The sequence below is a fragment of the Hemibagrus wyckioides genome, linkage group LG10, assembly GCF_019097595.1.
Source record: "Hemibagrus wyckioides isolate EC202008001 linkage group LG10, SWU_Hwy_1.0, whole genome shotgun sequence".
NCBI lineage: Eukaryota > Metazoa > Chordata > Actinopteri > Siluriformes > Bagridae > Hemibagrus > Hemibagrus wyckioides.
Window position 1 is genome coordinate 2,553,659 of NC_080719.1, and position 17,719 is coordinate 2,571,377.

General features: G+C 41.6%; 1 protein-coding gene across 3 annotated transcripts in view; it reads left to right on the top strand.

The window, feature by feature from the left end:
* usp10 (ubiquitin specific peptidase 10) overlaps nucleotides 1–17,303 on the top strand; it is a 30,349-nt gene extending 13,046 nt beyond the window's left edge. For 2 of the 3 annotated variants that reach the window (XM_058400489.1, XM_058400492.1), the window contains 10 exons: nucleotides 3,209–3,300; nucleotides 3,411–3,520; nucleotides 4,495–4,553; nucleotides 4,670–4,773; nucleotides 4,990–5,089; nucleotides 6,080–6,269; nucleotides 8,540–8,705; nucleotides 9,987–10,131; nucleotides 11,929–11,994; nucleotides 15,524–17,303. In XM_058400489.1, coding sequence (XP_058256472.1) covers nucleotides 3,209–3,300; nucleotides 3,411–3,520; nucleotides 4,495–4,553; nucleotides 4,670–4,773; nucleotides 4,990–5,089; nucleotides 6,080–6,269; nucleotides 8,540–8,705; nucleotides 9,987–10,131; nucleotides 11,929–11,994; nucleotides 15,524–15,711 — 1,220 coding nt within the window. In that variant the 3' untranslated portion in view covers nucleotides 15,712–17,303. The remainder of the gene's footprint in view (nucleotides 1–3,208; nucleotides 3,301–3,410; nucleotides 3,521–4,494; nucleotides 4,554–4,669; nucleotides 4,774–4,989; nucleotides 5,090–6,079; nucleotides 6,270–8,539; nucleotides 8,706–9,986; nucleotides 10,132–11,928; nucleotides 11,995–15,523) is intronic. The other variant, XM_058400491.1, reaches the window with a different exon arrangement.
* Nucleotides 17,304–17,719: the final 416 nt, after the last annotated feature.

Genomic DNA, 17,719 nt, shown 5'->3' on the forward strand with positions numbered 1-17,719 from the left:
CTCACAGGTGATTAGCATCCACTTAAAATTAGCTTGAATTAATATGCCCACACACAGTAAAGCTTTTGCTCTCTTTAAATTCTCCTGTTGTTCAGCATGTGATAAAGAAATAGTAATAGGTGCTGAAAGGTATTGATCTTATGGCCTGAAGGCTTTACAGCTGCATATTAAACCATACTGTAGCTATAATAAAGTATTGATTAGAGTCTGCACAATATTGCTGCTATGCAGTTGACATTTTTTGACATGTTACAAGTTAGCACTGTGGTTCAGTGGGTAGGGATCTTCAGACTTCCTGAAGAACATCTCAGTAGAAATGTCTCATCCAGAGCTGCTTTCCTGGACTCACACTCAGTATTCCAGTGATAGACTTCAGGATCTATGGCCCACCTGACCAGGATCGCTCCTTTATTGCTGAAGATGAACCGATCAAACAAAAAGAGAAAGTACTTTATGCTGTAATAAAAATGCTCAAATATCCCACACTGCATAAAAATAAATAAATAAGCATGAACAAATGAATTTAGAAAAGAAACAAATTCCATGGAGTTGTTTTCTTGTAAGCTGATAAGACCGCAAACTAGATGATTTAAGAAATCATCCTGCAGTGTATCGTGTTGTCCACAAGGTGGCAGCAAAATCTCATTCTACACTCATTACAGCACTACGAGTCGAGAACGGAGCGATGACCCGTCGCCTCGCTTGTTAAACCCCGTGCACGAGTCCATCAGTGCAGCTTTGTTGCAAACATGCGGTTCTTTCAATACGCTCCGTTTACTGTAGTGTCAGAGCCGGACATTTTTTGGCACTATTACCCCGTCAGAACACCGTCCTCCTGTCAGATCTGACCGTCCCGGCGTCAGTAAGGCTCAGTCACAAGTCTGATGGTGGGTAAAAATTCCCCTCTGAACAATGCGTCTGGGAAAACTGTTTTCACATTCTTCTAAACATTCTTCATAGATATTTTCCTATTTACAAGCCATCCTCAGATATTTTTTTCCATTGGCTCCTTATAAGAAAGTGCAGCATGTAAATATTTTGTTCTTCTTCTCCCTTTTCGGTGGAATGAACCCGGTCCCTGCGTGGCTGTGGCATTTACTGTGATCGAACACACATTGGTTATATTTTCTGTGACATTTACGAGGTTTTAGATCTGTAGTGTAGTGTTTCCCCCCCCCTTGAGTACAGTAATGGCTCTAAAAAGCGTGTTCAGTTAAACGTTAAAACAGCGCTACGTTCCCTTTCCTAAACACGACGCCTGGATTAAGGCCCCTAAAGCCATTATCTTGATGTCTTCCTCTCCTCCAGGACATGGCTGCTTAATCACTTAAAAGCAGTTCATGGAGAAATATAAAAAAAGACTCCTGAAGTAAACCGAGATAGCGGACGGTTTTCGGACACAGTAAAGATGTTTATTTTTTGCCGGAATCTCTGTTCCTGGCACTCGAGAAGCAAGGAGTAGGATTATTTACAGATCCCGGGCCGTGTCGTTGGCCGGAGAATTCAATCCTTGCACTTAGACGTTCTGGAGTGTGTGTAAGCGTTAAGGTTTCTGTTTCTCAAACAACTCGTCTAGCACAGAAGCCTTGAGATGTATGCAGTTATCCGGTCAGCCAATCAGCAGCAGCACAGCTCATAAGATGTACATCATAGATACGTCTTCAGATAATGTTCACATCAAACCTCAGAGTGAAGTCTGATCTCTGTGGATTTAACCGTGGAGGATTTCAGAAGCTGCTGGGGTTTTCACAGCGCAGGCTCCAGTGTTTATACAGAGTGGTGTGGAAAACAAAAAACACTGAGTGTGATAGATAAGACTGTGGTGGAAACACCTTGATGAGAGAGATCGGAGGAGAATGATCAGATGGCTTCAAGCTGACCGGAAGGATTCGGGTCATCACATTTTTTGGAAGTTTAAACGAATTGCATTGTCATGCTGTTCATTTGAAGACGTTCTAAAAGGCTTTTGCAGCGTAAACATACTCTTCAGTATTTTTATTTTAATCGTCTGTGCCTCTGTCGGACTTTCCGCTGCCTCGTTACAGTGGTCAGTCAGTAGCCGAGCCTTAAGATTTGTTGTCATGGAGGTCTAAGACAAGTTTACTTATTTACAAAATCTTATATTTGGCGGTCTACAGTGTAGAACCCAATGGTCCGCTCAACCCAGCTCCACTGCCTGCTGTTATCTTCCGTTTTTGTGTCCTTAGCTTAATTGACTGATGGTCAAGAGGTCATTCAAATCTTTTATGGCACCCCCCCATGGGATCAGATGCTGAACACCAAATTTAAAAGCTGTCTAATGCACCCCCCCCACCCCACGGGTCCTGATGTGATCTCCGTCCTCAACCCTAATACTTTATGAAATCCTCCTGAATTTGCGTCGCAGAATGTTTGCTGTCCTTTTACGATGTGGTTTAATATTTTCTTTCCCTATTTGTACCTCGATAGAGTTAGGAATCTTGCCACGTTACCATGGGAGCCGTGTGTCTATGGCGATCTCCCTTCCTAGGCGTGGCACAGCATGACCCCGTCCTCCGTCTATCTGGCCGAGCCTCACGCGTGTCCATCGTGTGCTGCAGGCAGATGGTAGTGGGACATTGTTTTTATAGGCTTTATTTTATTTCACTCCTTGTCCAGCTCTCTCAGGAATCCAGAAAGCTTTTCACATCCTTCAGCGGCAACTCGGGGTTATTTTTATCTCATTTAATGTACATTTTCAGTTTGTTGTGCAATGTGATTTCTGTCTTTCTGTCTGTCTTTCCATCCATCTGTTTGTCTTCCTTTCTTTCTTTCCGTCTGTCTGTCTTTCTTTCTGACTGAAAGAATCTGTATTGTGACATTTTACTGATGGGAAAATATATATATAATACAATTTAATCGGTCACACATACGGTCACACAGTAGGATATTTAGTTAAATGCTTTTTTATGACTCTCCTTGATATGAAAATGGAGTCAGATAAGATAAAATAATCTAATAGAACAAATGGGTCCTGTGGGGAAGTATGGTGGAAAATTGAAATAGAAAATAAACGGATAAAGTATCTGAATACATTGATTTGATTTGCGCATAATCCTGTGATGTGGTATGAATATGAATGGAGAAGCTGTTAAAGTTCATGGTCGTGGCTGAGGTAGACAGTGTTTTCCACTGAGGTTAAAAAAGATGAAGATTCATTTGTTTATAATTGTTTCTTTTCTTTTATCAGAACTTATCGAGAATGTGAAGTTGATACACAAGCCTGTGTCTCTGCAACCCAGAGGACTGATCAACAAAGGAAACTGGTGCTACATCAATGCCGTATCCTTTCCCCTGCTCACACTCTTCTCTTCACACACTCCATGTTCCTCTGTCTGTTCTTCTGCTCCTGTGTTCATGTTATCCTTGTTGTCCTTGACTGTGAGCATCAGACCCTGCAGGCGCTGATCGCATGCCCGCCCATGTATCACCTGATGAAGTCCATTCCCATCTTCAGTGAATCACAAAGATCCTGCACCTCCACGCCCATGATGGACAACTTGTGAGTTCTGATTTTGGCATAAAGGCTTTTCAAAATTCTCCAAATTCATCTATAGTGATAAGCAGCTGAGAAACTCCTTATCCTGCAGCAATAAAACAGTTCAGATGAGGCAGATTCGAGAAAACATCACCTTGTAGTTCTAGTCTATTCACTGGAAATGTTTGCGCCTGTCAACTGTGACGTATTTTGTGTGGGGAAACTCGCACATTAACATTATAGCGCTTCAATAAATTTTCCTCCTCCCCAATTCATAGAGTTCAATCTAAAATGATTGACAGCTCTGTAGCTACACCAATCAGGCAGAACATTATGACGACAGAGGTGCCATGAATAAGACTGATGATCTCCTCATCATGGCACCTGTTAGTGGGTGGGATATATTAGGCAGCAAGTGAACATTTTGTCCTCAAAGTTGATGTTAGAAGCAGGAAAAGTGTAAGGATTTGAGCGAGTTTGACGAAGGGCCAAATTGTGATGGCTAGACCACTGGATCAGAGCATCTCCAAAACTGCAGCTCTTGTGGGGTGTTCCCAGACTGCAGTGGTCAGTATCTATCAAAAGTATTCTTTTAAGTCCTGTAAGTATCCATGGAGGCCCCACCTCACGATCACCTATCTTGGTGCTAGATACCACAGCACACCTTCAGGGATCTAGTGTAGTCCATGCCTCAAAGGGTCAGGGCTGTTCTGGCAGCAAAAGGAGGAACCAACACAATATTAGGCAGGTGGTCATAATGTTATGCCTGATCTGACCTCTCTGGAAGCCCCGCCCCCTTCTCATATTCTCACATTAGTAACATTTTAACCTGCCTTTTCAGGTTTTCAGGTCTACAATTAAAATATTAACCAGGAGAACTTGTCGGGGACGATATTCTCTGGAATCTCTTAAGCTCTTGTTCTAGTTCTGGTGATGAAGTTTGTTCTTTCCTCTGTAATTGAGTTTGCGTTAATTGTGAACATTGTGTTTTCTCACAGTGTTCGGCTCGTGAACGAGTTCAGCAACATGCCCGTTCCTTCAAAGGCCAAACAACAAGGTGAGTCACTCACACACTCGCATGTTCTCACACACACACACACACACAAAACTATTGCTGTGTTCTACACAATATTTTGTGGGTTCTATTTAACAATTTCTGTTTGTTCTGTTCAGCTGCAGGAGAGAAGATGATAAAAGATATCAGACCAGGTGCTCCCTTCGAGCCTACGTATATCTACAAACTCCTCACGCTCATTAAATCCAGCCTCTCGGAGAAGGTGAGGGATTAGTTTGTGGTTTTTAACTAGAACAAAGACTGCTTGTTCACGGAGAGGGTTAGCCTCAGTCACTGATGACCGTGGCTTTCTCTCGTTAGTGAGTGGTGTGTGTCGGAGTAACGCAGTGTAAGATGTGATTAAGAGTGTAAGATTTGATGAGTCAGTGTTGTGGTCAGCTGCAGGTTCACCGCGTGCCGTCTTGTTTTTTTCCTTCAGGGTCGTCAGGAGGATGCAGAGGAGTATCTGGGCTTCACGCTGAACGGACTGCACGAGGAGATGCTGGCGCTCAAGAAACTCGTTTCTCCACTGGACGAGAGTGTGTTCACTTTTCCGTTTCACAGCCACTTCTTCACACTACAGTTTCTGTTATCAAAAATATATGTATATTTAAGTGATATAGACTTAAGGGCAGGGACATGCCAGGAAAAGGAAAACGGTCCATTTTTTAATTTTAGTCCTAATTTCATATCTTTTCTAATTTGTGTTTAAGGTGTTAGGATTTTGAATCAGGTGTGTTTTATTGAATTCTCGAAAGAGAAAAATAATTAAAATGAAGCTCTCATTTATTTATTTATATTTTTACTATAGTAAGAGTTAGTAAGTATAGTAAGAGAGCTTCATTTTCATTTTCAATTTTTTTTTTTTTTCCATTCATGTATTTATTATATTTTTACACTTTCTATTTATTTTTCTCTCTAGCTTTTTTTTTTTGCTAGTTTATTGGGCTAGAATAAATAAAATAAAAATAAACTGATGGATAACTAGATTTCCTGAAATTTAAGCTAAAAAACATTTTTTTCTCCACATTTTTGTATTAAAAATTGGATGAGGCATATTTGACTTTCCGAGGCTCAGGACACCCTTTGGCCTAAAGTTCTTGGACGCAAAACGGGGAGATTTGCCAAAATAAATGTATTATTTATAAAAATTACAAACAGTGACGGACTCAGAGTGTTACGATTCCTAAGATGCTCTTTGGCCTAAAGCTCTTGGAAGCAAAATTTTGGCGTTAAAAAAAAAAACCCCGTCTTGTGCGTTCAGCCCTTTAGCCCAAATGTTGTTCATCATCTGCAACGTTTTTACACTCCTGGTGTTTACTTCATTTTTTTTTTTACTGCAAGCTACGTGGCTAATGCAGCTAACAGGTGCAGAGAGCTTCTAACCTCATTTTAACAGCCAGATGTTTAAACCATTTTATTCAGATCGCATGATGTTTTCTTTATTTATTAGCCATGTTAGACACCAGGTTTTTTTCTGGATAAACTGTTCTGTTCTGTTGTGAGATAATCGGTTTGTTTACACGCAGAAGCGTCCACACCGAACGGCCCGGGTTCTCACGTGGGCACCGAGGAACCTGTGAGCAAGGAGGAGGGGGAGGACGAGGGGGGCAGCGAAGACGAGTGGGAGCAGGTGGGACCCAGGAACAAAACCTCCATCACCCGGCAAGCAGATTTCATCCGCACGCCCATCACCGACATATTCGGAGGACACATCAGGTAGGAAATGATCCCTCTTGGCTAAATTAAACACGCTTTCTTGCACCACCTCATGGAGTGAGCGCTTTCTGGTTACTAGGAAGCCATTTTGAATTTCATTGTACAGATAGTGTTCATACACTGACCAGGCATAACATTATGACTAACTACCTAATATTGTGTTGGTCCCTCTTTTTGCTGGCCCTGACCCATCATGCACTGTGTATTCTGACCCCTTTCTATCAGAACCAGCATTAACTTACTCAGCAATTCAAGCAACAGTAGCTCGTCTGTTGGATCGGATCACACGGGCCAGCCTTCTAATTGCTCCCCACGTGCATCAATGAGCCTCGGCCGCCCATCACCCTGTTGTCGGTTCACCACTGTTCCTTCCTTGGACCACTTTTGATAGATACTGACCACTGCAGACCAGGAACGCCCCACTAGAGCTGCTGTTTTGGAGATGCTCTGATTCAATCATCTGTCTGCCATCACAATTTGGCCCTTGCTCAAATCCAAACTCGCTCAAATCCTTACGCTTGTCCATTTTTCCTGCTTCTAACACATCAACTTTGAGGACAAAATGTTCATTTGCTGCCTAATATATCCCACCCACTAACAGGTGCCATGATGAGATCATCAGTCACCTTATATTTACTTCACCTCTGAGTGGTCATAATATTATGCCTGATCGGTGTATAATTCCTATGATTATAGTAATGTGTAACCTGAGCGGTCGATTCACTAAAGGGGAAAGGGCGTGATGTGTGTAATTCATGCCATCAACCAAAAGTAAACAAGTGGGCGGGGCTTTGGTCTAGTAAGGATAGAACGATTTCCTTCGTCTTTCATAACTACGATATCCTTTATACTCATCTGTTCTGAGTTTTTTTTTTTTTTTTTTTTTTTTCTTTCCTCTCTACCTGCTGGAATTTTCTTGGTCTAAATAAAGACAGTTCTGTATTTTGATGATGGTGCATCTAATCGACCATCTGCTCTTTTCCATGAGTGGAGTTTTCCCTCCTTCGTATTTGGCCTTAGCTCTACTTCGTGTCTGTTCTGCTCTGGAGTTTAATAGGACACGTGACTCTCTCTCTGTGTGTGTGTAGTGGATCTAACTCTCCGTGTACGGCCTGGCTGCTCCTCCAGCTGTGCTTATGAAAAGCAAAACTCATCCGAGCCAAAAGACTTACATGAACCCCGTCTCGGTCGTGTGTGAGGTTACAGCTTGGCAACATTCGCCACTAAATTTGGAGACAAATTGCCTGAGGAGGTGATGTTTGGGTAACTGGGTTAGGAACCGACTTGGTTATAAAAGAAGATTGCCTTTAAAGCCTTTGAAAATCTTAACTAATGTAATGTTTTTGCTTAGATTTCATATTCCTGGAATATGAGTCAATTTCATTAAGCCATTTTTTGTTTTTTTGAGCTCACTCAGTCTGACCTCTCCAGAGAGATGTTTTTGAGCCTTTGCAGAAAACAGGACGTGTGTTGGATTTTGTATTTTTTTTTTAATTTTTTTTTTAGGGTTGTATAATAGAGAAACTTCACTTTCAGCAGTTTGATGTCTTTCATAAGGCTCTGCTTAATTTAACCTGCTTAAAAAAATTAAAATAAAAAAAGCAGAACTATTTTTTGGGCACAGAACTTTCATTTTTTTTTGAAGTTGTAAAGTTGATGATTCAGGTGTGTTGTGAAGGTCAGGACTTTCGCAGAAGTTTAGACTAGTCAAAAATTTTTTTAAAGAGTAGAAATTTTATTATTCTCCAAAATGATTGGTGTGTTTAAGGTTAATACACACGTTATTATTTTTAGTCGAATAGAAAAAGCAAATCTTATCGTCTCTGCTTATTTTTATTCGCCAGCATTTCATCCTCCTCGTTTTGTTTTTATTGCATACATGCCAGCTTGTGATCTGATTGGTCAGGAGGCTGAAAACAAAAAAAGTCTGATATTCTGTGCTTTTATGCTAATCTGATTGTATTGAACGTTTGGAAGCCTTTTTAAAGCCACCACATTCCTGTAGGGTTCATGTGACGCCTGTGCTGCTGTTTGAGTGAAGCATGAAAGCATCCTGGATGTTGACAGCTGTATAAAGGACCATCGCTGTTTATTTCCCACCAAAAAAGGGGGGGGCTTGTAAATCCTAAAGGACACAAAATACGTTTAGCCGTCTGTCACAGCAGACCAGAGACGCCTCATGAATAAATCTAATGCATTACCCCAGCAAACACGAAACAGCTGTCGCATACAGTTGTGTTCATATACATGATATTTATTTGTGTGTGTAGATCGGTGGTGTACCAGCAGAGCTCCAAGGAGTCCGCTACGCTCCAGCCGTTCTTCACCCTGCAGCTGGACATCCAGTCGGAGAAGATCCGCACGGTGCAGGAGGCTCTGGAGACCATGGTGGCTCGCGAGTCAGTCCAGGGCTATACCACTAAAACCAAGCAGGAGGTGTGTTACCATGGCGCTGTCCACTTCTCTAATCTGATTGGTCAAAATCTGTTGATTTAATCTGCACTGTTGTTCCTGTAGCAGCAGCTTGTTCACACCTGTTAATAAGCAGATTAAAAACATCTAGGATTATTGATATGGGAAGTTTTCAGTATGTTTATCTTTCATGGAAGGAATCTCCAGTTTCTGTAAAGCTGTAACGTTCTCCGTGAACTTTTCTGAGAATGGTGAAGGGTCGACCTTACATTTACGCCTTTTATCAGACGCTGTTATCCAGAGCTACTTCCAGTTTGGACCTGGGATTCAACTCATTATTATTATTTTTTTTTTTTTACAACTGCTATAACGTAAGCGATACCTGGATGTAACTATAAATAGATTTTAAAAAAAAAAGTACTTTCTTTAATTAAATAATTATTATTCTTGTTTGATATTGTAACGTTATTGGGAAATAATCAGCAGTAACTCAGCTGACCCCTCACCCTGATAATTATTTTCCTGTAACTGCCCAACACAGAGCTGAGGCAGGGGTATGTGAAGCAGGATGTTGGGTATATGTTTTGTTTGACCTTTGTGCAGTAAATGGATTATTATAAATAGTGATTTCCTTATAAGGTAAACGAAGCATGATTAGCTATTGTGTCCTGCTCGCATTAGGGGAAAAAAGATCTTGGAAGCTTCAGGCCGGATCCGGAGTAAACACATAAAGACAATGTGTTTAGTTTGGCCTCCGTGGTCACTGTGTGATGGATCATCTATATCCTCTAACCTCAAAAGAGCATTACGGTTTTATACATGCAGACTGAATAAAAAATTTAAAAAAATCTGGCAGTCGTGGTCAGTTCCTGTTTAAGCTCTTTAGACCCCAAACAACTAAAAAACAAAAAAAAACAAAACAAGGTGCTCATTTAAACGTTGTCTGTTAAATGTCTCAAATGCTGATGAAGAACATCTGATGCACATGTGTACTTCTCTTCAGTCAGCTCGCGCTCTTTTGTCTTCCTGCCATCGACCCGGGACACAGTTGTGGGTTTGTTGTCATCGAGAGCACTTTGCACCTTGCCGTGTTTGTGACTAAAAGCAAACAGAGCGTCGCTGACCATTTGTTCAGATCTGTTTATCAGCACTGTGTGTACCCTTTTTTAAAAACTCTTGGAAATGTGTGAAAGGCTGGTTAGTGGAGTGTGACTTATTCCATTCTCTCCATCACACACACACACACACACACAACACACACACACTCACACGCGCTGTTCTCTCTTTATTTCGTTCTGGCTTCAGATCGAAATCAGCCGAAGAGTGACTCTGGAGGAGCTTCCTCCTGTGCTCGTGCTCCACCTCAAGAGGTTTGTCTTCGAGAAGACCGGCGGCTGTCAGAAGCTGGTGAAGAACATTGATTACCCTGTGGACCTGGAGATTAGCAAAGGTACACCTGTTGGATTTCATTCTAAATTGGCCATAATGGTTGATAGTTTTTTAATGTTATTGTTCAGTATTGTGTGTTTATTTCAGAGAAGTGATAATCTTTACTAATAAACCCGGTCATCCAAACAAGCCCATTAAATTATGTTTGGAGGTCAGTCTAGACTCCATCTCGTCCATCCACTCCGAGAAATTCCATGGTTTCAAACAAATAACCCTCTCCATCTATCCATCCTTCCGAGCTGATCTACTCCTCTAAATCCTTCCTTCCTTCCTTCTGAGCTGATCTACTCCTCTAAATCCTTCCTTCCGAGCTGATCTACTCCTCTAAATCCTTCCTTCCGAGCTGATCTACTCCTCTAAATCCTTCCTTCCTTCCGAGCTGATCTACTCCTCTAAATCCTTCCTTCCTTCCGAGCTGATCTACTCCTCTAAATCCTTCCTTCCTTCCGAGCTGATCTACTCCTCTAAATCCTTCCTTCCTTCTGAGCTGATCTACTCCTCTAAATCCTTCCTTCCTTCCCTCCCTCCTGTTTTCCTTGCCTCTCTCCCTCCCTCCCGTCTTCCTTCCTTCCCTCCTGCCTGCCTGCCTAGCTGATCTACTCTTCTAAATCCATCCATCTGACCAGACAGGCTCATGCATGTGTATCCATCTGTCCAAACTGTATTAAAAACCTAAATCACTTCCTCACTAACCCAAAAGCCAAAGTTTTGGCATCCTCTGGTTTCTAGGGATGTCAACAAATTTGCCATCATCCGTAGGAGAATACCATGAATTCACATTCTATCCTAAATAAAATATGGTATAGGGCCATTTAAGAAAGAAAAAACAGGAAAAATTGAGAGGAGTATCTTATTATTCTAATGGTTAATGGACTCGATAAGTAATTTAAACCCTAGGTCTCCATCCACCAGGCCGAGGACCAGTACAGGGCCACACAGAAATAATAAAAACTTATTTTTAATATTTATTTATGATTTATTGACCATCACAATCTGTAGGATGTTTTATTTTGGAAAAATTACCAGTTCTGTCTGTTCCTCTTTTCCCGCACTTGTCTCTTTTTTTCCCTGCACTGATAAATTAAGCAATAACGAGTAAAAAACAAACACAGGAAAGACTGTTGATGAGACTCCAAAAAAAGAAAGCTACATCAGTTGAAAATTTGTCTTGCATGGAAACATTACATGGTGCGAAAAAAGTTCGGGGACTGCTGAGATAAACCCTGGTCTTCTGGGTCCAAAGAGGAGAATGAATTAAAAATTCCATTGAGATCCAGTATTTTTGAATGCGTCCCAGCTGTCTGATAGTAAACTCATGCTGTTATTGATCTAAATGCTTCATATTCACACCTCATAAGTTCCATAACATGTCCCCTAAACACCATGATGACTCTGCCTCGAAACCTTTATGTCCAACCTGTAATCCTATCCCTCAGCAACTCTCTTCAAGAGTTCAGGATGATGAGTGGTGGGATAAGGGTCTGGATCTGTTTTGGTTGAGGCCTGGCTCCTGTGAGAAGAACGACGCAGACAGAGATCAACAACAATGAGAGGGAGAGTAGTGTGAGGCATGTTGTTGGGAAGATCAACAAAATATTGCTTACATCTGGATTTAAACATGCATCTTATTCTAGTTAGAAAAGCAAAAACACTTCAATCCCTTGGATGCACTGGTTAAAATTCAGTCTGGAGTTCATTTGACTGAAATGTTGCTTTTCTCTCTGATGGCTAGTCTGTCAACCAGCTGATGTTTACAACTAACATGATTTATGCAATACGATTCCTCTTCTCTGTGCAGATCTCCTCTCACCGGGTGTTCGGAGCAAAACTTTGAAAGGCCAAAGAACCTACAGGCTCTTTGCAGGTACGTATGTCCATCCACTTACCACATCGTGCGTCAAAATGTCTAAAGCACACAGGATAATAAAATACAGCTTGCTGTTTCTGGAGCTAAACCAAAGCGAAAGAGTCATCAGTGTGAAGGCTGTGTTTTTGAGTCTGTCCCGGTTTCAGGGGAATGAAGATGGAAAAGTTGGGTCACACACACACTGGCATGAGCTGCATCGCGGTCAGGGACGATTCATGGCTTAATAAAGTAACACGGTCGCTGATAGAGAAAATTGTCACTCGGGGGTTTCCCATCGTTTTGCGGTCGATTCCAACTTAAACAGCAAGTTGTAAGTTCTATCTTAGGGAGTCATCAAGTGGACGACCGCAGTCTGGACACAGACCCGGGCAGTATTTCAGTGAACTGAACGAGAATGTGAACACTTGAACACGGTTTCTGGAGCAGATCCTCTGTTTTAGTTTTTAGAATTTTGTGTATTGGAAATCATTTAGCTCCATCTATAATGTTTGAGCAGTTCATCAAACCACGTTAGCAACAGAGTGAGACAGAGACACAAAAAAAATGTAATGATATAAGCAATTTGAACAGAGAAAATGTGTGTATGTTTATTCTCTGCTTCAGCAGACGTCCATTGTTGTAGAAGTGTGTGTTATTTTGATACCAGAGATCAAAACAAGGCTGTGTTTATGACAAGTCTTTGCTTTATGCCGAGTCATTTTTTAGGAAATGGAATCCACTGTGTTTGGTAGAAGACATCAGTCGCTTATCCAGGCCTTCTTCAGTGGGGAATTTTCTGTAACTGGATTTTTGTTTGAACGCTGCTGGCCTACGAGGTTCATTACTTTTCCATCCAACATATTCAGTGAGTCTGAACGAGACCTTGACCACTAAGAAGCTGTTTATTTAAATCGAATCCCGAGCCCTGGATTTGTTTATATCCATTTTTATCAGTGCAAATGATTTTATTTTGATAGCAGATTCCCAATGAAGACTTTACACGCAACCCAAACCTCACACGTGAGAAGAGCCGGTTTGTGTATACGGCCCCATGACCACGATCCACCAAGTGTCTGGTTAGTTTGGAACGTCAGCCGAGGCTTCGGTCATGTTATGTATGTGGTTTTAAAGCACATGAATATTGTATAACCTCTCGACACCTTTACCCTTGTTAATAACAGAACAATATGCAAATTAGGAAACACCCTAATTTTAAAGTTGAACATTTCTTCTTCACTTCTCTCATTTTAAATGTGATTGATTGGTTCGAAGCTGGTGCTTTTATTTAATGACATCACAAATAGATATCATGTTCATCAATCCAAACCAGCACCATCCATCTATTATCCATCCAGACCATCCATCCAAACCAGCCCATCTATTCACCCACTCAAAAGCCCATCCATTCATCTGTCCATCCAATCAAACAAGCTCTCCCATCTATCTATCCATCCAAACAAGCCATTCTGTCATTCATCCATCCATTCATCCTTTTGTCCATCCACCCACACACCCATCCAAACAAGCAAGGACAGTGTTTCCTTCATCCATCTAAACAAGCCAATCTCTCTCATCCATCCATCCAGCCATCCATCCAAAAAGGCAAATCTGTCCATTCATCAAACAAGTCAAACCATCTGTCCATCCATCCATCCAAACAAGCTTATCCATTTGTCCATCCATCCAAACAAGCCTGCCTATTCAACCAACCAAGTCCATCTATTTAAATAAGCCCATCTATCTGTCTAAATCATGATAGATGTGAAGGCTTGGTTGGCTATACTAACAGCCATTTGTCCGTTAAAGCAATTAAGCATCTATTCATCCATCCCTCTCAATTCCATCCATCCGTACATCCATACATCCAACCAAGTCCATGGTTTCAAAATAACAATCATCCCTCTATCCAGGCAAAGCCCATTCACCCATCCTTCCAACCATACAGGTGCATACATTCGTCTAATTCTGGCCAACAGTCCATTAGAGTAAGCCTGTACAAACTAGATTGAAAGCCCCGCCCACAAACCTGCATTTTTTCTGAAGTACTGAAGAAATTTTTTGAGCTGCGTTAGCAATCCAAAAAGATTTACTCATTTAGATCTCACTGAGGTTAGGGAATACAGGATCTAGCTGTGTGTGTGTGTGTGTGTGTGTGTGTAAGAGAGAGAGAGAAGGTTTCTCATTCAGATTAAACTGTCACTTGAATTATTAATGGATTATTAGTTCGTGTATAAACTGTGCTACTGTCCGTACCAGCCGTCTCTCGTTTCTCACTCTTTCATTCCAGGGGCCCGTTGTGTTTCCTGAACAGCTCACTGATCTCTTTACACACACACACACACACACACACACAGCCACTTCCTTCAGGGGCCTCTATTAATCTTTCCCCAGCCCAGGAGTGAATTACCTCCACTCGTTTATTTTTCTTTTCTTCTCTAACTCTTAGTGCTGCTTTCTCTACCAGCGCTATACATTTCTCCTGAACCCCAGCTGCCTAACCCTTGGATCTTCATCTCTCCTGCAAACATCTCTTTAGCAACTTTTGTTTGTAAAGTGTGTTCTCAGTAGTGACGATAATCCGACCGCCAGCAACAGGAACGTGTGTGCGTGTTTTTTTTTCTTCCCTCTCTGTCTCAAGTTCATGGTTGCTTCTCGTAAGTGTTGTTTCACACGTCACACTCCAGATTTCCTGCACATGTCTTTGTCCCGGTTTCATGTGGCCTGTTGCACCAGGAATGAGTTTAAAAGTACTCCAAAGTACTCCAATCTGGACTTGTCATATAGTTTTCTGAATTTTTTGTTTTATTAAATTTCCGGGTGCATTTGGCACATGAAGTCTCTCTCTTTCTCTTTCTCTCTCTCTCTCTCTCTCTCTCTCTCTCTCTCTCTCTCTCTCTCTGCCTGTATCTTTGCTTGTCTCTGTCTACATGTTTTTCTCTGCCTGTCTCTCTCTCTCTCTCTCTCTCTCTCTCTCTCTCTCTCTGCCTGTCTCTTTCTTTCGGATAGTATCTCTTTCTCTCTGTCACACTCTGCCTGTCTCTCTCTCTCTTTTTCTTTGCCTTTTCTCTCTCTCTGCCTGTCTCTCCCTCCATCTCCCTCCCTTCCTTACTCTTTCCTCTTTTGTAACGGTTTTCATTCTTACTTTCTCTCCATTTCCTCGTTTTCATTAGTAGTCTTTCTTTGTCTCTTTCATTTATAGTTCCTCTCTTCTGTTTGCAATCTCCTTTTTAAACCATTTCTTCATTTGTGGTTTATTTCTTTCTCTTTTCCCCCACGTTTTTCTGACATTCTTATTGTTACTTCTTATTCTTCTTATTTAGATTTTACAGGGGAATAAAATCGGTGGTTTTTCAGTCATTTAACTGGCTTATTTTAGACTTCTGTATAATTATTTAGCAATCAGGTAAGCTGATAAAATGGGATAAATTGGAATGGAAACACACACAGTGACCGCAGGCTGTATTACAGATGCCCATCTCCATTATGAACTGTAAACTGTGTTCTTTATAACACGTCTTCTTTTTTTTAATCTGTCGTTCTCCTACAGTCGTCTATCACCATGGGAACAGCGCCACAGGCGGCCATTACACTACGGACGTCTTCCACATCGGGCTGAATGGCTGGCTGCGCATCGACGACCAGGTGGTGAAGGTGATCAACCAGTACCACGTGGTGAAGCAGACTGCAGAGCGCACTGCCTACCTGCTTTACTACCGCCGTGTCGACCTGCTGTAGAAACCACACGCACACACACACACGCTTTCTAACACAACACACTCACACGCCTCAACAGGAACACTGCCCAACTTTTTCTCATGTGAGTTTCCTCCTCCCCTCATCATCCCTCGCTTTCACACACGTGCACACACACACACACACACACACACACACACACACACACACACACACAGAGCCGGCTTTTTCACGTTTCCGTCATCATTTGGAGGAAGAGGGAAAAATTCATTTTGAATCTGGTATCTAAAGACATCCACAAGGTGGCGCTCCTTCCTGCGAGTTTAGTTTCGAGACGGACGCTACGGTGTGACGGAGATTCCACGGTTGGAGGTGGACACGACGGCCAGAGACGCTTTAACCCTCCCATGGTTTCGGTCTCGGACTGCACTCTCTCTCTCTTTTTGTTTAATCTACTTTTTTAATGGCTTAGTGTGTGAGAGAACAATTTGCGTGTTTTGCCTTTTAGCGAAGGGATTGGACAGACGTTCTGCCGGATGAAACTTTTTTTTGATGCACCAGCAAATATTTGACACACGAAACTGCGTCGATCAGCAGAACGTCACTTTCCTTCAGAATCCCCACGACGCAAGACACTCTACCGCCTGCTCTACCGCCGTCGCCTCCTCTCTCCTCTTCCTCCTTCCTTTCTTCCTGTTCTTTTGTCTCTCGTCTGTTCATGATCTCGACACTCAGGCCTAGCTGAGCGAGGAAAAAAACAAAAAAAACACTGGAGCCATCGGATTATAAAGGAGACCGGGAGCGAAGGAGTCGCGGAGCTGCAGTGGGGAGACATGAAATTTAAAAAAAAAAAAAAAAGTATTTTCTTTTTTTGTTTTTTGTTTGTTTTGCGAGAACCCTGGGTGTGGTTTCTGGGTGTAGAATTAGACTGATTTAACAATTTTAATGCGCTTTAGAACATAAAAAAACGATGATTTACGAGGAAGAAAAAGAAAACAGCTTATGTGCACGCAAACCCTTTGAAAATTTGACCAATAAAAGTGAAATAAACAAAACGCGCAGCCAAATATATGCACATCTTTCACTGTCCGCTCGCCCGAGGGGAAAGTGTGTGTGTGTGTACGCCGGAGACGAAGCGACCTTTTTACCATCAAAATTTCATTTATAATTGTACATCATTTAAAGGGGGTGTGTCCGTGGGGTGCGTCTCAGTCGGGCTCATCCTGCGCCTTCGTTTTAGAGGAGGAAGCCGCAGTTAATCCGCATCCCTGTTCGGCCGCCTCGGCCTCTTGGTACTGTATTGTTTTTTTTGTTGTTGGGCGACGAACTTTTCAGTAACCAGCTGGGAATCCCGCATGGCTATACGAGCTAATAAACCCCCTAACGAGTGCACACACACAATCATGTTCGCTTTTGTTTCATTGACCATTCATCATGCTTATACACTGATTGTATTGATTTATTTTTTTTTTGTTCTTGTTGTTGTTACTTTTTTTTCCTCATTATCCTTTTTCCCTGAACTTAGATTTTTATTTTTTGTTTGTTTTTTTTCCAACCAAATTGATTTTGAATTGAGAAAAAAATTTGACCCGACATAAAGCACAATAACAAATAAAGTTCTACGATGGATCATATTTCTGGTACATCTTTGAAGGGTTATTTATTTTTTTATTTACGTTTATTTTCATTTATTTTTAACAACAAAAAAGTAATCTGCCACCAGGATGGAAGAAATCCATGAGAATGAATTTGAGATTTTTTTTAAAAAAATTTTATTTTTAATTGGGTTTATTTTTTTGTTTCCTCGCCAAACGTTTTGGGTTTTTGAGCCTGGTTTATAAAGTGTGTGTATAAATGTCACCGCTATTCTGATGCACAAATGTCTCCATGTGTTTCTCTTCAGACCTTCACGCATGAGCTGAGATTCTGGAGAATCTCCATCAGCTTTTCTGGAAGGTTCTGAGCTTCATTTAGCTGTAAAGCTCTGTGAAGGTGTAACAGGAGAAGATATTGATGCTAATCGGGAGTGGAGGAAATAATGATGATGATA